This window comes from Arvicola amphibius, chromosome 13, assembly GCF_903992535.2.
Source record: "Arvicola amphibius chromosome 13, mArvAmp1.2, whole genome shotgun sequence".
NCBI lineage: Eukaryota > Metazoa > Chordata > Mammalia > Rodentia > Cricetidae > Arvicola > Arvicola amphibius.
Window position 1 is genome coordinate 60150373 of NC_052059.1, and position 24168 is coordinate 60174540.

Here is a 24168-nt window from a genome sequence, read left to right on the forward strand (position 1 = left end):
TGCCTTGCTTTGAAGGCATTATGATGCTTTCCTTCCCAAGGAACCGGCAGACCGAAAAACCAGGTGGACCGGGAGGTAACAATTCCTTTGGGGCTCATCCCTTGCTCTCCACCTCAACCTGGTGAGGGGCTTGGAGCATTAAAGAGGTAGGACCACAAGGGAACTCCCAAGACGGAGGGAGGGCCATTTTAGAGCTTGTGATCCATCTTTCTGGGCAACTACGCCCTCAGAACTCTCCACCCTCCCTTGGCTCCAGGGCTCCCTCCTTCCACCCCCCACCCCACCCCCGTGGTGGCAGCAGCCTTGTAATTTAAAGCTCTCTCTGTCGCCTCTAATGTGATCCTCTCGTTTTATTGACTCTCTCTGCCGTCTGTGGCGCCCCTTCACATCAATCTCTGCTCTAATCACACTGCCGCCGCTGCCTCCTCGGCAGCCCCTCTGTTCTGCTCTGCAGAGGCGCGGCCCTTTCCTCCCCTGTCCCCGGCCTCCAGAACACAGCCGCCTTCTCTCCCATTCCTTCTGAGCCGTCGTGTCGGGTCTGGGACAGTTGCCTTCTTCCTTCACCCTCCTGTGAGGCTCGCCCCACAGGAGAGCTGCTCCTAAGAAATGCTGGGAACCCCGGGAAGAAATGGCCAATGGCTGAGGGACAGAGTGAACACGAATCTTGGCCCGAGGGTAGCAGGTTAGGTGGGCTTTTAGAGGCTTCCGTACCAAATCCAATTCAAGGCAAGAAGGGGAAAAGAAAAAGAAAAAAAAGAGAAAAAGGAAAACAGGGACCTGGAGCCCCAGAAAGAGGAGATGGGAGATAAAAGAGAGGGAAATGGAAGGATTAGAAGTTGGGGGGCACCCTGACCACAACAGTCTGATAATGTGTGGTGGGAGAAACACTGAGGAAAGGGGGAGGGAGGAGGATAGGTAGGATGTGTGAGGCAGAAATAAATTTGCAATTGAAATTCTTCTTCTGTAGAGGAGGGGTAGGTTGGAAGGTAGGGGAGAGATTTGCAATTTTAAACAGCCGCCAGCTGACCTGCCCTAGCGGGTCTCACCCAGAAGCTGGCCAAAAGCTGAGAGCCCCTCTGATTTGTCCTTAGCAGTCAGTGGGCCTTTTCCAGAGGTGAGCGCCGGAGAGAGAGGGATCCTGGGACCTACTCCAGCGCCTGAAGTAACGTTGTGAGTGAGAGCCGAGAGGGAGCGAATACTTGTAAGCAGGGCCGTCCTGCTGCCAAAGCAAGAGCGCACAGCACCCACCATGATACCCCTCAGCTCTCCTGTCAGGTCGGGTAGTGAAATGTGGTGGGGTCCAACCTGTGGAAGTGACTAAGCCCTCGCAAACCAACAGACTTACCTTCCTCTGTCCCACTAAGGGTCCTTAGGAAGAATGCCTTTCTCCAGCAACGCCAGGGCTCCTACTTAACTAGAAATCTACACCCCACCCCGTTTCTTCACTTCCCTTTTGATATCTCTCCTCTTTTACCAGGTACTTATTTGCATCTCATTAGCATACTAATCCTGCCCCAAGAGCATTCCTTGAAGGTTCTGACTCTTGTACCTAGCTGGACTCCCAGTTGGAGAAGGGAAGTGGAAAATAGGCTTCAAGGCAGCATGGCACCTGGACCAAGGCCCCATATCAAATCTGGGAGCCTGGAGATGGGGGTTAAAGATGACTCAAGGAAAAGAGGCCACCTCCTCACCCTTTCTCTGAAGCGGTGCGGACTGAATATGAGACATTGCCTCTTACAGATGTGGGAGAGGAGTTAGGTGGACGCTTAGGGAACTGTTCATTTGGAGGAAGGTAGGAAGGAGCCTCCATGACCTTATCCACAATTCCTAATGCCTAGCTCCTTGGAGACTGCTAATTCTACCTGTTTTATGTCTACATACACACGCACCATTTTTTTTTCTTTTATGGAGGCTGGGGAATGGACAGTGTCTCATGTATCCTACGCTGGTCTTGAACTCACAATGTAGCCAGGACTTCTGATCCGCCTGCCTCTACTGCCAGAGCAGTGGGACTATAAGCATGAACCTAACCCCATTGATCCTGAGCCGGGAATTGAGCCCAGGACTTCCTGCGTGCTAGACCATCATTCTAGCGGCTAAGTTGTTCCCACCATTTTGGAGCCTGGTTACTATCAGTGACGCCTTTAAACTTTGAGGATTTCTTGGCTTCCTCGTCTTTAACTGTGAGATGAGGTAAGATACTGGTGCGTGTCTTTAGCTGGTACCAAACTGATGCTGTAAAGTCTTACATAGCTGCTGTAGGACCATGATTACGAGGACTTGCTACTAACATGTTTACTTCCAATTTGGAGAGGAGAGAGCTACAAAGGAGCTACTGTCTCCCAAGGAGCCAAGGAAATTCCTCTGCCTCAGCGTGTCCCAGCCCGTCTAGATCTGGAATGCACTGGAGAAAGATGTGTGCTAGGGAAAGTGAGAAGAGCCCTGAAGGGTTTTCTCAGGGTTCATTCATTCATTCATTCATTCATTCATTTCAAAGATATTTATTAGCATGATGGCACATGCCTGTAGCCCCAGCACTTGGGCAGTCGAGGTAGGAGGATTCAGAGTTATTCTCAGCCACTTGAATGTAAGGCTAGTCTGGGCTATATGAGAACCAGACTGTGTCTGTGTAATCATAGAGAAATAGAAAGCCGATAGAATCCCTCATGGAACCAACCCTCCGGAAGGGAAGTAAGGAAGTCGGGAAACGTTTTTCACAAAGGCTCTTGGACAAAGAAGGACCAAGAAAGAGAGGGAGAGGGTGTAGTGGAGAGAGAGAGAGGCGGGAAGGCTGGCTGGCTGGCCAGTGGTCTAAAACAAGGCAGCTTGGGGGAGACGGTAGAAGTGGACTTTCTGGCAGGTAGGACTTTGCAGAGCATGGGAAGGGTCTGCATTTTATTGAGTGCAATGAGAAACCACAGATGGATTTTTAAGTAGAATGGAGTATGATTTACATGTTTTAAAGACAAGTAAAAGGGCGGACAAGCTGGCTCACTGGGTAAAGGTGGTTGCTGCCCAACATGACAGCCCGAGTTCCAACCCCAGGACCCACACAGTAGAGAAGAGCTGTTTTCTCATCTCCACATGTGTGCCATAGCACACGCACACGCACACACAAGTAATTTTCTGAGACAACTATGTGAGAGGGCTAAGGACATAGCTCAATTGATAGAGTGTTTTCCTAGAATTCACAAAGCCCTGGTTCAATCCCCAGGACTGCATGAATTGGGCGTGGTGGTGCACACCTGTAATCCCAGTAGAGGTGGAAAAGAATCACAAGTCCAAGATCAGCCTGGGTTACATGAGAGCCTGTCTAAAAAGAAAAACAGGAAAGGAAAGGAAAAAGAAAAGAAAATTATAACCTAAAGTTTATTGTAAAACATCTGAGCCAGGCGGTGGTGGTGCATGCCTTTCACCCCAGCACTCCGGAGGCAGAGTTCCAGACCAGCCTGGTCTACAGAGTGAGTTCCAGGACAGGCTCCAGAACTACACAGAGAAACCCTGTCTCAAAAAACAAACAAACACACATTTTGAAAAGTGGGAAATTGGTGAGGAGACAAATGAAACCGAGACTGCCCCTGACTTGAGCGGTGGCGGAGGAAGGGTCCCTCACAAACGTTTGGCGGGTCTCGCAGTTAAAGATGAAGCAATGGCTGTTAGAGGGAGACACTAGATTGAGAAGGCAGGGGTGGAAATGAGCAGTCCCCCTGTTAGATCAGCGTAGAAAGGTAACAGTGGCGTGGGCCAAGATGGCGCCGTGGAGAAAGATGGTGGGGGCCAGGGTCTGACGCATCCCGGAGCTCGCTGTTGAAATTTGCAGATGGGGTGGACATACCTAAGCAGAAGGATGAGTGGTACCAGCTTTGAGGTTGCAAGACAGAGAAGAAGAGCCAGTTCTGAAATCAATAGTGAGTTCTAATTTTAGACACGTTAATTTTTAGGCCTGTTAGACTTCAAGTTGGCCTGAGGGCACCTGAGTCTGGTGCTCCGGGAGCATGACAGGACTAGGGAGTCCAGACATTCAGCCTTGGGGAACCTGATCTCATGACATTGCTCTCTCCGTGCCTCCTGCAGGGTCCTGGCTGTCACGCTGAAATGAACCCTCAGCAGACCTCCGTCTACCATGGCTACCCTTAACTCGGCCTCTTCCTCCAGTGCTGTTCCTTCCCCTGGGCATGATGCTCCGTCCCCACCTCCGGACACCTCCTCTAGCACCTCTGATCCTGTCACCAAAGATCCCCCTGATGCCCCTGCCACCTCTGAAAGTGTAAGGTCCTCAGAACCAGGGGCAGAGCGTCTGGAGTCAGGCTGTGGCCTTGTTCCACCAAAGGAGATTAGAGATCCCCAAGGAGAGCCTGGCTGTGGTCACATCCCACCAAAGGACCTCGGGGTGGAAAAGGAGGAGGAGGAGGAGGAAACGATCCTTCCTTTGGACCTAAGCAACCACTTATTCTTTGCAGCTGGGGGTAAGGCCTACCTACTGGCCAAGCTGTCAGTGAACTCTTGTTCAGGTGGCAGTGAACTCTTGTTACCAAAGGGCTTCCCCTGGGATGAGGCAAGCATCCAGGAAGAGCCCAGCCTGCCCCTCCTTGCCCATTTTCCCTCCTCACACCTTACCACCCTTCACATCCAACATGGCTTTGACCCAACCCAAGGCTTTAGCTCTTCTGACCAAATTCTGTCCCATGATACCTCAGTGCCATCTCTGGCTGCCTGTGAGGGAAGGGATGGATCCTTCTGGAGCTACCAGCTGGTTCCAAACCCATCCGAAGATCCCAAAGATGGCCCTATGGGGAGCCAATGGGGAGACCACAGGGCACTGTTCTGGATCTGCCTTCTGTGCCGCCTGGGTTTCAGCCAGCTCCGGGCTTTCATAGGTCACACACATTCTCATGGAGTGAAGCTGACCCCTGCCCACCACCAGGGCCTGCTGGGCAGCCCGGCCATACTTCAGGAAGGTGATGAAGGCGGCGTGGCCTTCCTAAGCTTTCTGGAACCAAAACTTCTTGCTTGCCCTTCTCCCAAAGTCCCTGACAACAGCACAGTGACCGCGGTGACAAACGGATCCCAGACTGAGGATGGCCCCCCAGAGGCAGACATTCAGGCCCTCATTCTCCCCACCGAAGAAGTTATGGCCCTCAGTCCACCATCCCCATCCACAGCCCTAACCAACTGGGACCCCAGCCCAACCCAAGCCAAAGAATCGCCAGTATCAAGAGGCGAGGCAGGGCCAGAGTGGTTCCCCGAGGGGCAGGAGGAGGATGGAGGGCTCTGCCTCCCACTCAACCAAAGCTCACCCACCTCCAAGGAGGCAGCCACGCTCCCAGCTCCGGTAGGCTCTCCTGAAGACGCCAGTGACCCCCCTCAGTCCTGCCGCCTGATTGATGACTACACTCCGGCCCCTGCAGCCTTCCAGGGCCTCAGCCTGTCCAGCCACATGTCCCTGCTACACTCACGCAATTCCTGCAAGACTCTCAAGTGTCCCAAGTGCAACTGGCACTACAAGTACCAGCAGACCCTAGACGTGCACATGCGGGAGAAGCATCCGGAGAGCAACAGTCACTGCAACTACTGCAGCGCCGGGGGCGCCCATCCCCGCCTCGCTCGCGGAGAGAGCTACAACTGCGGCTACAAGCCTTACCGCTGCGACGTCTGCAACTACTCCACCACCACCAAAGGCAACCTCAGCATCCACATGCAGTCTGACAAGCACCTGGCCAACCTGCAGGGCTTCCAGGCAGGACCTGGTGGGCAGGGAAGTCCCCCAGAGGCGTCCCTCCCGCCCCCCTCTGTAGGGGATAAAGAGCCCAAAGCCAAATCATCCTGGCAGTGCAAGGTGTGCAGCTACGAAACCAACATCTCCCGAAACCTGCGCATCCACATGACTTCCGAGAAACACATGCAGAACGTCCTCATGTTGCACCAGGGGCTGCCGCTCGGCCTGCCGCCAGGGCTGGTGGGGCCAGGACCTCCTCCCCCACCGGGAACTACCCCCACCAACCCCCCCGAACTCTTCCAGTACTTTGGGTCCCAGGCCCTAGGACAGCCTCAGACGCCTCTGCCTGGGCCTGGGCTGAGGCCAGACAAGCCCCTAGAAGCCCAGCTGCTCCTCAATGGTCTCCACCACCTTGGAGCACCTGCCCGAAAGTTCCCCGCCACTGGTAAGTTCCCGGACTCCCGCTCGCTCCAGCTGCTCCCTGCTCACCTTCATGGCTCTCTCTAGTGCCTCCCACTCGCTCTTCCTTAGTCACTAACCTGTCTCTGTCCCCTAGCCCCTGGCAGCCTCTCCCCTGAGACCCATCTGCCACCAAGTCAGCTCCTGGGCTCCTCCTCCGACGGCCTGCCCGCCCCACCATCCCCAGATGACAGCCCACCCCTGAAGGTGTTCCGCTGCCTGGTGTGCCAGGCGTTCAGCACAGACAGCCTGGAGCTGCTGCTTTACCACTGCAGCATAGGCCGGAGCCTCCCAGAGGCCGAGTGGAAGGAGGTGGCCGGTGACACCCACCGCTGCAAACTTTGCTGCTACGGCACCCAGCTCAAGGCCAACTTCCAGCTCCACCTCAAGACTGACAAACACACACAGAAGTACCAGCTGGCAGCCCACCTTAGGGAGGGGGGTGGAGCCATGGGCACCCCTTCCCCACTGCCCCTGGGGGACGGGGCTTCTTACGGTTCTGTCTCCCCGCTCCACCTGCGCTGCAACATCTGTGACTTTGAGTCCAACAGCAAGGAGAAGATGCAGCTGCACGCCCGGGGGTCAGCCCATGAAGAAAACAGCCAGATCTACAAGGTGAAGTTCAGGCAGAGGGAGGGGGACCAGGGTGGAAGGAGGTGCAGAATAGAGAAGTGGTGGGGGAACCCTGGGTGATGGACATGAAGGGCGGGGCCGTGTAGGTACTAGGGTAGCAAAGTGTTGGGCAGACCTTGGAGAAAGACCAAAGGACAGTGGACCATGAGGAGGAAAACAGACTTTATTCAGCTTTTCTGGCATGTAGGCCCATCTCAGTCCAGCCCATCATGTTACCCACAAGTCCAAGAGGCAGAAGCAGACCGCAGTCGCATACTCGGGAACCCAGGATTGGTGGGAGAAAGAGAAGGAAAGCAGTGACATAGGTGGCCAAGAAGGGGAGAGGGAGGTTAGCCAGGAAGACGGTCCGAGGAGGGAGCGTCCCCAGAGATCTGGAGGTGTTCCTTCTACATCTGAGCCGGCCTCTTCCACGGTTCTAGTTTCTCCTGGATATGGAGGGAGCAGAGGCAGGGCCAGAGCTGGGGCTTTACCGCTGTCTGCTGTGTGCCTGGGACACACCTTCCCGCCTGGCCGTGCTACAACACCTGCGCACACCCGCCCACCGCGATGCCCAGGCCCAGAGGCGTCTGCAGCTGCTACAAAATGGCCCAAGCGCTGAAGAAGGCCTCTCGGCTCTTCAGAATATCCTGAGCTTCAGCCATGGGCGGCTCCGAACTCCTGGTGAGGAAGAGGGAACAGAAAAGGACAGAGGCTGGGCAGAGGCTGGGCAGAAGCAGGGCCATAGCAGCCGTGACAGAGGAAGCAGCAAGGGGCCTGTGAGCCACCAACAGCGAGGAGGAAGGGATGGGGGTGCCAGGAGCAGGGGTTTCCCAGCAAGGAGGGGAGCAAGAGACTACTGGAGGATGGAGAGAATGGCAGAGATTTGCTGAGTGAAGGCCAGGAAGGAGGAGGAAATGACGCAGTGCTTCTGAGTCGCGACTAGTGGCTCTATTGGTTGTGCGGGATGGTAGGCAAAGAGAAAAATCTAAAGTATATTTCATGCTAGGCCAGTCTTGTTGGAAGGAAAGGGGCACTGTGGGCATGGTCCAAAGGCAACAGGGATGGGAAGAGGCCCCAACAAGTTTCCCAGCCTCTTCCTGTCTCCTAGGAGGTCTTCAGCCCCAAGGCTGGGCTTAGAGACCCCCTTAGGCAGCAGAGGTTGTTCCAGCAGAGGCCGGGGACAGCCAGCCAGGCGCCATTGATCCAGAGGGTGCAGGAGAAGAGCCTGGAAGGGGCTGTCAGAGGTGGGCATGGGCATCTGGGCTTTGGAGAGGCCAGCGGTGGGTGAGGGCGAGGGCAGGGCAGCAGGAACCAGGAACAGGCAGCATTGACTGGTGCTAATTGAATTGCCAATACGCTGGCTGGAGTTAAGTGCTGGAGGGGCCCAGATCAATAGCTAACGATTCTGGCGCAAGGCTGAATGGAGTTAAGGAACTTTTAACACTTTAATTAGGCTGCCACCGAAAATAAATTCCTACACATCTGTCAGTTCTTACTTGAGTGGTAATGTCCTTGCCCATGGCTCCTGGTCACTACAGCCGCCGCCGCTTCATTCAGCATTTGCAGGGCCCCTCCCACTACATTTTTGGGGTTTCCCCTTTCCAGGGTCAGGCAGGCCAGGAGGCCAAGTTTAGTCCAGTCCTGTTGTGGGGCTTGTTGCTAGAGATGGGTTGTTAGGCTTGCCCTGCTGTTCCGCTGTTTCTCCTGGCGGCTTTTTATCCTTTCCTGCCTCCTGATTTACTCATCCATTTCTTCACCCACTGGCTGCTTGTCCTGCTTCCCCTGCCCTGAGTCCTCCCTCCTTCCCCAGTGTTCACGGCGTTGTGCTGACTCTGTCTCCACCCCACACAGGGAAGACTGACACCCCCTTACCTAAGCCGCCCACCTCTGAGAAAGATGCCCAGAACAAGACAGAACAACTGGGTGAGCCTCTGACCCGTCTCCCCCATCCAGTTTGCTGTGCATCCTGGGATGTTCATGGAGTCCTTCAGAAGCCCAGGCACCCCAAAAGACCTGCTTCCCAGAAGGAGCAAAATTGATCAGAGGAAAGAAAGGGCAAACAGGCTGTGGTGGCCCAGGCATCTCCCTGCCCCTTAGGAAGACCCAGCCCTGGCTAACCCAGAAGCCCTCCCTGCCAGGCCTCTCCCGACTGCTGAGTTTCTTGCCCATTCTCCATTCTCTGAAGCCCGCTCCCTACCCTGAAAGCTCTATGGTGGTAGGGTCTATGCAGGAAGGGGGAGGACTAAAGGGGTCCTTTAACCTCCTCTCCTCTCACCCTCAGCTTCTGGAATGACAGAGGACAGAACTGGTCCTTCCACAAACAGTGCCAACCAGATCACGGTCAGAACTGGGGTAACTGGGATGATGAAGGTGGGGGCCTGGCTTTTCTGAGATCTTGTACTCTAAAGCAGTGGTTCTCAACCTGTGGGTTGCCACCCCTTGGGTCACCTGAGGCCATTATTACTCATTACGGTAGCAAAATCACAGCTATGGTGTAAAACAGAAATCGTTTTATGGTCGGGGGCAAACCATAGCATGAGGACCTGTATTAACTATCGCAGCATTGGGAAGGCTGAGAACCGCTGTTCTAAAGGCTTCTATTGCGCTTGTGGCTGTTTTATTTCAGAACCTCACATGGGAACTTCTACCGAGGGCCAGTTCTGTATGTTCAGCACGTAAGGCAGAAACCTGCCTGTGAGGGTGAACACAGAGGGTGTGACAGGAAGGAATGGCAGGAACTTGAGGAAAAGTAGGAGCAACTGGAAGGATGCAGGAGACGGGGAGGGAAGCCTTGTGGGGTGGGAAGAGCAATGCAGAACACAGGAGCAGTCCCATAGGACAACTGGGAGGATGTTCCTTCCTGCAGGGAGCCGTAAGCTGGAAAGAACCGTCCTGGCACCCCCTTCCTAAGAGTAGAGGCACACAACAAACCGCTCATTGACAGGAAGTCCCACAAGCCTCTGAGCTTCAGGACCTGGACATGAAAGGACTCAGGAGCAATCTGGCCTTGTGATCTCTGTGTCGGTTCTGAGGAGATTCCAAGTCTGTGGTCTTGCATGCCATCCTGGGTCTCACAGCTCCCCAGACTCCACTGCAGCATATAGGGATACCTCAGTTTTTAGTTTCTCTTCCTCCCAACTCCTCCTTGCAGCCTGTGTGTTACAGGACCTGTCCTGAGGCTTGGTTCATTAATATGAGTGCCTGGGTGTAGGCCTAGGAAAGTGGAGAGCAGCAGGAGGAGGTGGGACAGAGAGAGAAGCTTGGTCTGGGGCAGCAGGCAAAATGCCCATTCAGGTGACAGCAGGCCTCTAGTGCCTCCATCTCTCCGAAGGTCTAGGCCACGATGTGCTGAGCAACAGACCAGAATTTCCCTGGGCCAGCCTGTGGCTGGAGAGCTGGCTCAAGCAGTTAAGAGCACTGGCTGCTCTTCCAAAGAACCCAGGTTCAATTCCCAGCACCCACATGGTACAACTCTCTAGAACCCCAGTTGCAGGGGATCTGACACCCTCATACAAACATGCATGAAGGTGAAACACCAGTGTACATAAATAAGGTGGCACACCTTTAATCCCAGCACTTGGGAGATAGAGGCAGTTGTATCTCTGTGATTTCGAGGCCAGCCTGATCTACAGAATGAACTCCAAGACAGCAAGGCCTATACAAAGAAACCCTATCTCAAAAAACAAAACAAAAAACAAAACAAAACAAAACAAACAAAAAAAAAAACCAAAGAAGAAGAGGTAGTGAGCTGGGCAGTGGTGGCACACATCCTTTTTTTTTTTTTTTTAAATATTTATTTATTTATTATGTATACAATATTCTGTCAGTGTGTATTCCTGCTGGCCAGAAGAGGGCACCAGACCTCATTACAGATGGTTGTGAGCCACCATGTGGTTGCTGGGAATTGAACTCAGGACCTTTGGAAGAGCAGGCAATGCTCTTAACCTCTGAGCCATCTCTCCAGCCCTGGTGGCGCACATCCTTAATTCCAACACAGAAACAGGTGAAACTCTGCATTTGAGTCCAGCCTGGTCTACAGAGCAAGTTCCAGGACAGCCAAGGCTACACAGAGAAACCCTGTCTCAAAACAAACAAACAAACAAAAGAAAACCAAAACCAAGCAAACAAAAAGAAGTGGTGAAAGGGAAAGAGAATGGGGTGCAGCTGAGTCTGAAAGAGAGGAGTCAGCTTCAGGGTAAAGAGATAGGATCCCTCTGTAGATGTTCAGAACCTGGAAGAAGCAAAATAGGCTGGGGTAAGGGACGTCCAGGTCTGAAAGTGTTCAGAGGAAAGGAGGTATTTCACAGAAAAGACAGGCAGTGGGGTAGGGGTGAGAGCCAAACTCAGGGCAGAGGCTAGTATCAGGCCATCTGTCAGCTGGAAGATTGGCGAGGATATCCAGACATGGGGAAAGACACACCAGAAAGAAGGCAGAACCCGGGGTGGAAGGAGGGGAGCTGACAGAGAAGAGGGTCAAAATAGCAACCTAGGCTAGGCCTTTGTCCTAGCCCAGTGCAATTGCCAGCCTCCAGGACTGGTTGTCCCCTGAGTACGGAGATGGGGAGAGTGTTGCACTGAATCCTAGTGACTGTGAACTAGTGGGTCCCCCTCCCTGACTCCTCCACCACCCATATGTATTCCCCAGGTATACTGCTGTCCATACTGCAGCTTCCTGAGCCCAGAGTCTGACCAGGTGAGGGTTCATACCCTCTCCCAGCATGCCGTGCAGCCCAAGTACAGGTGCCCACTATGCCAGGAACAGCTGATGGGCCGGCCTGCCCTACACTTCCACCTCAGCCACCTTCACAACGTGGTGCCCGAGTGTGTTGAGAAGCTGCTGCTTGTGGTGAGTGCAGGCCGAGGGGAAATGGTCTTAAGGTCCTGTCAGGGCAGTGTGGGAAGAGAGGAAGAGGCAGCAATATCCAGGCCAATGTGCTGGGGGTAGGATGTGAAGAAAATTGCGTTCTAAAAGAGTTGACATGGGAAAATAAAGTTGGTGGCGTGGCTCTTAGCACCTAGTTGACTTTACTCCTAGGCAAGACAACTATGTATTACTCTCACTTCCACTAAACCCTGAAAAGAGTTGTTAAAACTAGGTAGTCTTGAGGTAAGATACTTTGGGCCCGGGGACGGGAGTTAGGGCAGCTAGCTACCCAGTCTCTCAGCCAAAGAAGAGCATCAATTTTTGGGGGGGAGAGATTTGTCTAGACAGGAGATTGGATCTGGGGGAAGAGAGCTTGGCACAGATACGGATCAGAATAAATGGATCAGGAATAGCAGTGGGGAGCAGTGGATAATGTTGAAAAACCACCAGGATTTCCTACATTACAGGCCACAACCGTAGAGATGACCTTTGCAACCAAAATTCTGCCTGGACTCACACCAACCCCTGTGGAGGATGGCCTAGAACGCCCCACTCCTGGCCCAGAGCCCACTCCCAGCAGAGACCAGGTAGCAGGTAAGGAAGGGTTCAGCAAACCTCCCAAAATGGCAGAAAAAGGGATCAAAGGGGTCTGAAGACAATTGGCATCAAGTCAGTGGCTTGGAATATCCAACGGTTGTAGCTCAGCTTGAACACAGTTCTTACTCCATTTGTCTCCTGTAGAGAGCTCTAACCTGACCCCAGAGGCCAGCCCAGATCCTCCCGAACCTCTCCCGGCACCAGTCGAGGGCCCAGAGAAGCCCTCAGGAAGCCCTGAGCAGCCCTCTTCTCCGGTCTCATCTCCGGTCCCTCAGCTTGATGCCCAGATTGAAGAAGTGGCTGCTCCACCTGCTATGGCTGAAGAGGAAGAAGGAGCCATGGGGGAGCCCCGCTCTGCAGAGCCATCCCCAGCTGACTCTCGCCACCCTCTGACCTATCGGAAGACCACCAACTTTGCCCTGGACAAATTTCTTGACCCTGCTCGCCCCTATAAGTGTACTGTGTGTAAGGAGTCCTTCACCCAGAAGAACATCCTCTTGGTTCATTATAATTCCGTCTCCCACCTTCATAAGATGAAGAAGGCTGCCATTGACCCATCATGTCCTGCCCGAGGAGAGGCTGGCATCCCACCACCCACCAGCACTACATCAGACAAGCCCTTCAAGTGCACGGTCTGCCGAGTGTCCTACAACCAGAGCTCCACACTGGAGATTCATATGCGATCAGTTCTGCACCAGACTCGCTCAAGGGGGGCCAAGACTGATGCCAAGGCTGAAGGACCGGAGCGCAGCCAAGAAGAACTCAAGGAAGGCGAGACTGAGGGTGAGGTGGGCACTGAGAAGAAAGGCCCCGACCCCAGTGGCTTCATGTCTGGACTGCCCTTCCTGTCTCCACCACCCCCTCCCTTGGACCTGCACCGGTTCCCAGCCCCCCTCTTCACGCCCCCAGTCCTGCCCCCCTTCCCTCTGGTTCCAGAATCACTGCTCAAGCTCCAGCAGCAGCAGCTGCTGCTGCCCTTCTACCTCCATGACCTCAAAGTGGGGCCCAAGCTGGCACTAGCCAGTCCTACACCCATGCTGTCCCTACCGGCTGCCACCCCACCTCCTCTTCCCGCACCCCCCAAGGCTGAGCTGCCTGAGCAGGAATGGGAGCGGCCCCTCATAGCTGAAGAGGGGAATGAAGCAGGACCCTCTTCACCACCCCACACATCGCCCAACGAAGCTGCCCGCACAGCAGCCAAAGCCCTTCTAGAAAATTTCGGCTTTGAGTTAGTCATTCAGTACAATGAAGGGAAGCAGGCAGTGCCCCCTCCCCCAACACCTCCTCCCCCAGAGTCTCTGGGGGGCGGAGACAAGCTGGCCTGTGGGGCCTGTGGAAAACTCTTCTCCAACATGCTTATCCTCAAGAGTCACGAGGAACACGTTCACCGCCGCTTTCTGCCCTTCGAGGCTCTGAGCCGTTACGCTGCTCAGTTTCGGAAGAGCTATGACAGCCTGTATCCACCCCCAGTAGAGCCCCCCAAACCTCCAAATGGGTCCCTGGAGTCACCTCCCCAGGTAGGCCCACCTTTCATGATCCCAGAACCTGAAGTAGCAGGGATCCACGCTTCTGAGGAACGAAGCCTGGCAGGAGGACACTGGCCCCTGGAGGAAGATGACGGCTCTCGAGGCAGTCTTCCTCCCACAGTGCCTGCAGGCCGCCGCTTCTCCAGAACCAAGTTCACTGAATTCCAGACCCAAGCTCTGCAGTCCTTCTTTGAGACCAGCGCCTACCCCAAGGATGGAGAGGTGGAGCGACTCGCAAATCTCTTGGGTCTGGCTAGCCGTGTAGTGGTTGTGTGGTTCCAGAACGCCCGCCAGAAAGCCCGCAAAAATGCCTGTGAGGGCGGGTCTGTGACTGCTGGGGGGGCTTCTGGGGGAACCTCCGGCTGTAGGCGCTGCCATACCACCTTTGCCTGTGTTTTTGAGTTAGTTCGGCACCTCAAGAAGTGCTATGATGACCAGCCTCCTGAGGAAGAGGAGGAGGCAGAGAGAGGGGAAGAGGAAGAAGAGGTAGAAGAAGAAGAGGCGGAAGAGCAGAACCCCGAACCTGCTGCTAGGCAAGGTGGCCCATCACCAGAACATGCAGATGTAGAGGATCCAAGCCAAGTTGAGCCAACAAGGCCTGAAGGCAAAGAGCCTGAAGGGAAGGCACCCCCATCCCCTGCCACCCACACCTGTGACCAGTGTGCCGTTTCCTTCCCCAGCCAGGACCTCCTGACTGCTCACCACAGACTGCATTTCCCACCATGTGCGCAGCCTAGCGCTCCTCCACAGCTCCTCGATCTGCCACTGCTGGTGTTCGGGGAGCGGAACCCCGTAGTATCAGGCACCTCATCAGTGACAGGGACACCTCTCAAGCGGAAGCATGACGATGGCAGTCTGTCTCCCACAGGCAGTGAAGCAGGGGGTGGAGGAGAGGGTGAACCCCCCAAAGACAAGCGCTTACGCACGACCATCCTGCCTGAGCAGTTGGAGATCCTGTACCGTTGGTACATGCAGGACTCCAACCCCACGCGTAAGATGCTGGACTGCATCTCTGAGGAGGTGGGGCTCAAGAAACGAGTAGTGCAGGTCTGGTTCCAGAATACCAGAGCCAGAGAGAGGAAAGGCCAGTTTCGAAGCACCCCAGGGGGAGTAACAGGGCCAGCGGTGAAACCCACTGTTACACCCACCCCAGCACCCTTCCCCAAATTCAACCTCCTGCTGAGCAAGACAGAAGATGATCCTGGGAAGGAAGCCCCAAAGAGAGAAGCCCCTGCTTTCCCCTACCCCACAGTCACCCCCGCAGCTGGGCCTCTATCATTCCTGCCACCTGGGACACCTGGGAAAGAGGCCACTGTACCAACACCAGAGCCCCCTGTAGCCCTCCCAGTTCCCGCTCTCAGTGAGGACGAGGGCCCAGAGGAACCGTCTAAAGCGTCTCCAGAAAGTGAGGCTTGCAGTCCGTCTGCAGGAGACCTGAGTGATTCATCTACTTCCAGCCTGGCTGAACCAGAGTCCCCGGGGGCTGGAGGGACCAGTGGGGCACCAGGAAGTGGATCTGGAGTTCCAGATGGAATGGGGCAGCGGCGATACAGGACCCAGATGAGCAGCCTGCAGCTGAAGATCATGAAAGCCTGCTACGAAGCCTACCGCACCCCTACTATGCAGGAGTGTGAGGTGCTGGGGGAGGAAATTGGACTGCCCAAGAGAGTCATTCAGGTCTGGTTCCAAAATGCTCGGGCCAAGGAAAAGAAAGCCAAACTGCAGGGGACAGCACTTGCAGGGAGCGGGAGCAGCAGCGAGGGCGCGTTGGCAGCCCAGCGCACGGACTGCCCCTACTGTGATGTCAAGTATGACTTCTATGTCTCTTGTCGAGGCCACCTCTTTTCTCGTCAGCACCTGGCCAAGCTTAAGGAGGCCGTCCGAGCCCAGCTGAAGAATGAAAGCAAGTGCTACGACTTAGCCCCAGCACCCGAGGCCCCACTGGCTCCCAAAGGGCCACCCGGGCCGCCCGCCACCACACCTGCCTCTGTGCCCCTGGGGCCTTCCGCGACCCTGCCTCGCCTGGCTCCTGTCCTCTTGCCGGGCCCAACTCTGGCCCAGCCACCACTTGGAAGCATGGCTTCTTTCAATTCAGGTGAGCTGGGGAGGCTGGGAGGAACTGGACTTGAGAGAGAGGGCGGCGCTCTAACTGTAAGCCCCTCCTTTCTGCCTGGCTCTCCCCACACAGTTATCTTGCTGCAGGCTCTGGGAAAAAGCAGAGTAGAGAGTTATGGCCGCTGGGTAGGGGGACAGGTGATGGCAGTTACAGTAGTCTGGAGCAGGAGGTCGGAAAAGATTAACCCTTCATCACCCCCTTTCATCTTCCTAGGCCCTGCAGCCTCCTCAGGCCTCCTTGGCCTCGCCTCTTCAGTCCTGCCTGCTACCACAGTGGTCCAGACTGCTGGTCCAGGCCGCCCCTTACCTCAGAGACCTGTGTCCAACCAAACCAACAGCTCTACTGACCCTACCCCTGGCCCAGCTACTGAGCCCTCAGGAGACAAAGTCTCTGGTGAGCGAAAGCCAGTTGCAACCCTTTCCAACTCCTCCACTGATGCCCTCAAGAACCTGAAAGCGTTGAAGGCCACTGTCCCAGCCCTGTTGGGGGGCCAGTTCCTGCCGTTCCCCTTGCCCCCTGCAGGCGGGGCAGCACCACCAGCTGTCTTTGGCCCTCAGTTACAAGGGGCCTACTTCCAACAGCTTTACGGCATGAAGAAGGGGCTATTTCCCATGAACCCGGTGATACCTCAGACCCTCATTGGGCTGCTCCCCAATGCCCTCCTCCAGCCACCACCCCAAGCCCCTGAGCCTACAGCCACAGCACCCCCAAAGCCTCCTGAGCTGCCGGCTCCTGGGGAAGGGGACAGCAGTGAGGCTGACGAGCTGCTGACAGGCAGCGCTGGCATCTCCACGGTGGATGTTACTCACCGCTACTTGTGCCGTCAATGCAAGATGGCATTTGACAGCGAGGCCCCAGCTACTGCCCACCAGAGATCCTTCTGCTTCTTTGGGCGGGGTTCTGGGGGTTCCATGCCTCCCCCATTGCGGGTGCCTATCTGCACCTACCACTGCCTGGCCTGTGAGGTGTTGCTGAGTGGGCGTGAAGCCCTGGCCTCCCATCTGCGCTCCTCAGCCCACAGGCGCAAGGCAGCCCCGCCCCCAGGAGGCCCTCCCATCACCGTTACCAACAGCGCCACTGCTGTCCCGGCTGCTGTGGCTTTTGCCAAAGAGGAAGCAAGATTACCTCACACGGACCCCAACCCAAAAACTACTACTACCTCTACACTTCTAGCTTTATAAACAGATAAACCAAGATGGGGCAAGAGAGGGCCTTAGGGTTCCCTCACCCCAACCGTCAGCTCTGCCCACCTCATGGGAGTTGTCAATTCCCACCTTCAGTGGGCATCACACACCCCACCTCCAGCAGAGTCCTGCCTCCTCCCCATCCCACAGACAGTCTGACCCCCTTGCAGATGCACCCCACCTTGTCATACATGTCTACTTCGTGCTCCCTCTTCCCCATTGAATTCCCAGCCCTCTTCCCCTGTAAACACATCCCTTTTCCATACTGTTATACTGACTGAGAAAATGCCAAAAGAAAGAAAAGAAGAAGAAAATGGAAACCCAAGACAGAAGGGCGGTGGAAAAAAAATCAACTTAGCCGCCCCCCTCTTCTTGCCCCTTGTCCAGAGCACAGACTGCTCACAAACTCCAAAAACCCACTTGGTTCCTAAGGTTGGAGCCTAGGATGGGCAGGGAGCCCATAAAACTAACCAAACTGGAGGCTGTCAGGGGGAGAAGCACCCCTGTTCACTCTCCCCATTGCCCTCCCTCCTGACCCTCTCCTCACCTGATGGAACCCTGGCGGCCCGGACTCCTGGGGAAGCCGCTGCTAGGGACCCCTCTACCCACCCTCACCCCATACCCTGGAAACTGCAGTAGCTTTTTCTCAAAGGCTTTAAACACAAAGATCCTCTCAGCAGCTGTGGGCCTGCCCCGTGCCCTAGCCCTGCCGAGGGCAGTCCAGCCTCCGGGGATCACACTGCCCACCCATGGCAAATCCAAAGTTCTTTTTAAAAAAAAAAAACAAAAACAAAACTGAAACACACCAAATAAACAAGCGCAAGAGAGAGTGTGCACATGCACGAGAGAGATGGAGAGACCAGAGGAATGAAGTAAAGAAAAACAAAAACATACAGAGAGAGAGAGAGAGAGAGAGAGAAAACTCCCATCAAACAAGTGATTTGGTTTTTGGTTTTTTGGGTTTTTTTTTTTTTTTTGGTTTTTGGTTTTTTGTTGCTGTTGTTTCATTTGTTTATGTTTTGTTTTACTGTTTGTGTCTTCCTTCCCTCCCCATTTGAGAGTTTCTTGCAGTCTGAGCACTAATGCCTCTAAGTCTTTACTGGATCTGCCGGACCAGAGGCAGTGTAGCCTTCCCCTGGCTGTACCCGGCTTCAACAGGGCTAGGAACACAGAGATGAGCCCTGTCCCCTGAGGTGAACGTGTGTCAGGACACCTATGTCTCATTGTCAGTGTAGGAGTCGTGGCCACCCCAGGAAGATGAGCATGGCAGGGGGTGGGGGCAGTCCTGGCTTCTGAAGATGAGCATGGCAGGAAGATGAGCATGGCAGGGGGTGGGGGCAGTCCTGGTTTCTGAAGTCAGGATGTACATCCTTTTGCCTGTCCCTTTTCTCTCCTTTCCATCTTCCTCCCCTGGCATGTTTCTGATCGTCTGGAACCTCCTTTGCCTTTGCAGGCTCCCCTGCTCCCCATCTGCTTTTCCTCCCCTTAGTCCTCCGCCTTCTCCCTTGCTCCTCCAGCTCAGTCGGGCCCCCCCATTAGTCAGCACCCACTGGAGGTGTTGCTCAGAGTCTGCCTGTCTGCGGGGCAGAAGGCCCTGTGAGAAGATGTGTACGAAGTGGAGTCCCCAAAGCACAGCATACTCTCCAGGGGATACAACAGGAGGGCAGTGTCCTCGGGGACACTTCCCACACCCAGTCTTACTTCGTGTGTGACCACCAGGGGGTAATTTTGGCAATTCCCAAATCTAACCCGAATGGCACAGATATGCTAGATATTTTGTTTTAGCAAAGAAAAGCCTGCAAAATCTCCTACATCCTCCAGCTGTTTCGTCTCTCCCCTTAACTCTGAGGAGTCCCTCCAGGCTTCATACATCATTTATCCATCTGATATGTGTCCGCCCGCCCTAGAACTAAGCTTTTGCAGGGTCCCCCAGCAACACAGCAACAGTAAGCAATGGTTTATGTGCAGAAAGGGAGATGTAGGCAGGGTCAGCTTAAATCCTTAGTTCTCACATATTCTGATTCTTCAACTCCTGTGTCATTCACTTTGAAAGCTAAGACACTCTTAGCTCCAGTCAGGTGAGGGTAGGATGAAACCAGTTCTGTTAATACCAAAAATGGCAGTTCCTAGAAAAATTAGCCTGTGGTGGTCTGGCGCCTGCTGCCACTGGTCCCTGCCGCCAGTATCTCTCTCACAGCCACACACACCCACCCCCAGTCTTCTCTCTCACTTGTTGAAATTCTATGTATAAAAGTATTTTCTTAGCAGCATGTGTATGAGGAAAAAGGATTTTTTGGATTTTTGTTTTGTTTTTGTTTTTTTTATCTCTGCTTTCTGGGAATGTGACTTGTGTATAAAAGATAAAAAAGAAAAAGAAAGAAAAGAAAAAGAAGGAACTTTAAAGAAAATCTTGGTAAACCTCTGCCTTGGGATAATTAGAGGTGTCCTGTCGTGCATTCTAGCCTGGTTTAGGTTGGAGGAAGTTTGAACTATGAATGGTTTTACCAAGGGTTACTGTTGCCAGAAACTCCTTCTCCTTGTGCCTTCTTACACCTAAACACGGTGGCCTGGGACACACCACGTAGTCACAGCAGTAGACACAAATTTACTGAGTAACTGCACTTTCCCAGGAACCTTGGAGCTGTTGATAGGCCAGTCACCAGGATCCCCAGGGTGCACCAGTCTGCAGTCTTTCTCGGCCCTTTCCTCTGGCCACACCAACTGCAAACTACCCCTTTACTACACACCAGTATGCACCAGGGGGCCTGGTGTCTGAAGAATACTGGAGGTGACCATCAAGTCAGCAGGATCTTGTGAAAGGCAAGCAAGGCAATACCGACAAATGCATCTGCCTGTCTGCTAAGCAAGCTTGAACTAGGGCCTCATAAGCCGGGTCCACCATGGCTCCAGATTTCTAACATACACAATTCTAAAGAAACACCAAACCCAGGTCCCTTTTTACTCCAGGGTCATTGCTGGGAGGCAGGAGGTACAAATGATCTTGCCCGTCTTTGCTCAAGGTACTCAGTCCTCAACCAGAAAAAAAAAAAGCAAGGTTTGCTGGATGAACATGAAAAATCTGAAGCCTTAGTAGCCAGATAGTACAGATATGCAGCCAAATTATCAAAAAACTGGTTCTTCCCTGAAACCTCTAGCCCTGCGGTAAACTTACAGAAGCAAAAGCCGGTATCTAGGCGTGATAGCACCGGCTGCTGCTTTCTTTCTGTTCCTTAGTGTGAGACAGGATCACCGAGTTCTCATCACCCTGCCATCTGGTTTATCATCCCTATAAAAATATTCGCATAAGAGACTGGGTGTGGTAGAGGACACCTTTTGTCCCAGCACTCAGGAGACAGAGGCAGATGGATCTCTATGAGCCCAAGATCAGCCTGGTGTACAAATAGGATTCCAGGCCAATTAGGGCTATGAAGTGAGACCCTGTCTCAAAAAGCCAGAATAACAATTTACATATGAAATGGAAGCAGAGTTCTGTGTATAGAACCCCACCAACAAAACAAGTCCATGCGCAGAAGGACCTCAATCGAGGTCTGCAGAGAGATGAGCACGCTTGCACACACACACACACACACACATACACATAGAGAGGCTTACACTTGAACAACAACATGCCCCAAGATAACCTTCATGTCATTAAGAAGCAGTACTTTCTAGGAATTGAGGTTGTAGGCTAGCAGAAGGGCTCTTGCCTCTAAACACTTCATGTGTGCTAATTATCCTCATGTTAATAGACATGGAAAAAGCTCACAAAAGAGGAAGTCTCAGGAAAAATGTACCCAGTGTCCATTAGCATTGAAACCATTAACTCATGAGGGAAAGGCCAGAAATGATCGTCATCTGCAGCTGGGAGAAGTTGATGTGAAGTCAAGGAAACTTTGGAAAACTTTCCGAAATCAACCTGAAATCGGGTGGACTGGGCTGGGGCTCTGTTACAGGAAGGCCTGGAATTGACAAGTCGGGGAATGCATCTCAAAACCTGGTCAGAAACATGGTGCTATAAGGCCACCGTTTCTAGGAGACTGAATTAGGAAGGAAGACCACAGTACTATGGCAGCAGTCACCACGGCATAAGGGCAGTAGCCGCAGGAACAGAGCCTACAGGAGGAGCGTGGATACAATATGAAAAGACGAAAGGAAACTCTGAGAGGGGCCATTGAGGAAGGCTAGACCAAGTCTGCTAAGTTCGAAGAAGAGAAGAACAACGCAAGAGAACACGCCTCTTGGAAGAGCCTACACCTTTTGTGGAAGTAGGGATCAAATCCAGGGCCCCAGGAATGTGAAGCAGGAACTCTTCCACTAAACCACACCCCTCCACTTCACACACCACCACCCCCACTTTTTTTTTAAATATAGGGTCTCATGTAGACTAGGTTAGACTAACTCCCTGTGTAGCTCAGGATGACCTGAAACTCTGGGTCTTCTGGCCTCCATGCCTGAATTACAGGCGAGCACAGCTGACCCCTTTTTTCTTTTTTAATTTTTAATAACTTCATTCTTTTGAGATGAATTTGAATTGAGAGCACTTGCTCTATAGCTCAAACAGCTCTTAAGTCCAGATCTTCCTGCCTCAGCCGAGGTTACAGGCCTGTGCTACTAGGCCCAGGGGAAGACACCACACTTCGCAAACACATGACATCGAGTGACAAAACAAACTAGGTGACCCAATTGTGCGACCACCCTGTGCCTCTCCTTGACATAGAAGGAGCCAGCTAATTCTCTAAGCAAAACACAAACAGAAATTAGATAACATTCCCTGACAGTATGAAATGGGTTTCCAGAAACTCCCCGTCAAAGTGACAGAGGGGTCTGACCAGAAGTTAGTGGAGAAGCAGGCTGAGTGTTCCTAGGTAGAACAGAAAGAGGCTGGGCCTGTCGAGGAGAGTGGGGAAAGCAATACAGCCTTACCCAGCCATCCAGAGCCTTCCCTACAAAAACCTTCAAAAACAGGCAGTCAGTAGGAGCTCACTTTGCTCATATCTGTGCATCTATGGTTTTTTTCCAACAATACCAAAGCCTGCACAACGTCTTCGCTGAACCCGAAGAAGGCCCACACTGGGCATATCCCAGCAAAGACTCAGGCGGCGGCAGCGGCACTTGTCTGCAAGATGTGGGGCTTTGCCAATACTGCCGTGGGCCCAGCCTTGTACCCTGCTGACTCCTCCATCACAACCCAGGTCTCCAAAAGACAGGTGAGGAGCAGGACCTCTCTCCCCCCACAAAATCCATACAGATCTCATGGGGACACAATGAACATCAGTCAGTGCTCTGATCTCATGGTTCTCAATGGAAACATATGGCAGCCAGTACTTAGAACTGGGAGGAGAAGGAAGTGGGGCTTTGAAAATGTTATCAAGGTGGGGGCAGGGGTCTTCCGTAATAACTTCTGTCGATTGCAGTCACCGTGCTAACAAGTTACACGTCCTTACTGGACCTCACAACTCTGCCGTTTGCCAGCTACCCTCACTCAGCACGAATAGGCACATATTCCACACCATATATATCACCGGTTTGCCATGAACGGTGTTCAAGGAAAAGCAGAGGTTCAAAGACAAGAAAAATTCAAATGAGACTGACTGCCCTCCAAGATGGATGCCAAGTCATTGAACAGTCTGTCCCGTAGTTTATCCACCTACACCATGGTTACCTGAGTGTTTGTTTAAAATATATCCTAAGATTAGTCTAGGGGTACAAGCCCATAATCCCACCTTCTAGAGTGGCTGAGTCAGGAGGTTCACATAGTCAAGATAGCCTGGACTACAGAGTTAGTTTGAGGCCAGCCTCGAGCTTAGCAAGACCCCATCTCAAAATAAAAAGCTAAAAGGGGACCTAACTCAATGATAGAGTGTTCGCCTATCACGCACAAGTCATAGTACCACAAGTCATAGTTACGTGTACATTTCTGAACCCCATCGCCATGCCAAGTGAATCAGAAACTCCTGCTGAAATGATCTTTGCTGCTGGCTAAGAGATGCTGTCCTAGCGCGCTCAGTCCCAGTTCTCCAGTCCCCAGAACAACTCTGCCATGCCGGAGGCTCCCACAGAGCGACTACCATCCCTTCAGATTTTTCCCCTTCAGTGCTGGAGATTGAGCCTAAGGCCTCACACATGCTAGGCAAGCACTCTACCACTAAGCTTTGCCCAATTCGATTTTCTCCTCCTCAGCTATATCATCTTCATTACCTGGACAAACACCTTCAACCTTCCAGTCTGCTAGAATCTGATGGTATCGTGTGCTTACGGCGGCTTCTGTCTTAACAGCAGAAAACAGTTCTTAAGCACTGTCCACTCACCGTGCTGACCGCAGACCTCCTGCTTTCTCTTCTCCTGTGGAAACCCTGCTTCTTCTGAAACAGCTGTCCACTTCCAGAGATGTCGAGATCAGACCTCCCCCAGCCCAGCGCAACTCCGCCCAGGACGGACTTCCTATGAGCAGGCCTTATCTCTTAGAGCCAGCTAGTCTCTCTGACTTTACCCAAAGCCACATTTTTCTCCAGATCGTCCAGAATGATGGCCTATAGCCTCTGCCTACCCAGGAATTGGGGAAGTCCAGTGCTACTGAAGACTCTTGCATAGGGCAGCTTAAAGTTAAAATTTTCAGGGGCTAGAGCATGTCACCACAAGTGCTGGAGATTGTCCTTCAAAGCAATGCCTTCTCTCTCGCTGCCATTGCTGGGCCCTGGCCTCCTTCCAAGAGTAGATTTCAAAGACAGAAGTTAGTCTGGTCCTATTTGGGGTACCACTGGGAAATCCCTAAACATAAAATCTCAGTCTCTGTAGAAGTCCCAGGTATCCTGTCTACCTATGTCTCACCTCTCCAGTTCTAGAGTGCTTCTCATTCTTTCAAAGGACAGGGGACTAGTTCATCTCAACCACAGATCAGCAGGAAATGCACAGGTAAAACCCAGCCACTCCCTAACAGCGAAGCCTGAGGTCTCCTTCCACTCTTTTTGGGACTGTCTGAGTAACCACTTAGCAGCCAAGTCTCTGTCCAGGCCTTTTTACCCTGCCTTTTTTTTTCCTGTCCTAGCTGCCCAGAGAAGTACACAGCCACTGGCTTCAGGTGTGGCTGTAGACAA

At 53.2% G+C, this 24168-nt stretch overlaps 1 protein-coding gene across 1 annotated transcript in view; it reads left to right on the forward strand.

Annotated features, from left to right (window-relative positions):
* The window catches only part of Zfhx2 (zinc finger homeobox 2), a 33244-nt gene extending 15332 nt beyond the window's left edge, over positions 1 to 17912 (forward strand). Inside the window, exons 2-10 of the mRNA XM_038310590.1 lie at positions 4075 to 6161; positions 6273 to 6790; positions 7228 to 7468; positions 8639 to 8710; positions 9069 to 9127; positions 11433 to 11633; positions 12119 to 12245; positions 12393 to 15869; positions 16104 to 17912. Of these exons, the coding sequence (XP_038166518.1) occupies positions 4124 to 6161; positions 6273 to 6790; positions 7228 to 7468; positions 8639 to 8710; positions 9069 to 9127; positions 11433 to 11633; positions 12119 to 12245; positions 12393 to 15869; positions 16104 to 17071 (7701 nt within the window). The 5' untranslated portion in view covers positions 4075 to 4123 and the 3' untranslated portion in view covers positions 17072 to 17912. The remainder of the gene's footprint in view (positions 1 to 4074; positions 6162 to 6272; positions 6791 to 7227; positions 7469 to 8638; positions 8711 to 9068; positions 9128 to 11432; positions 11634 to 12118; positions 12246 to 12392; positions 15870 to 16103) is intronic.
* The last annotated feature ends 6256 nt before the right edge of the window (positions 17913 to 24168 follow it).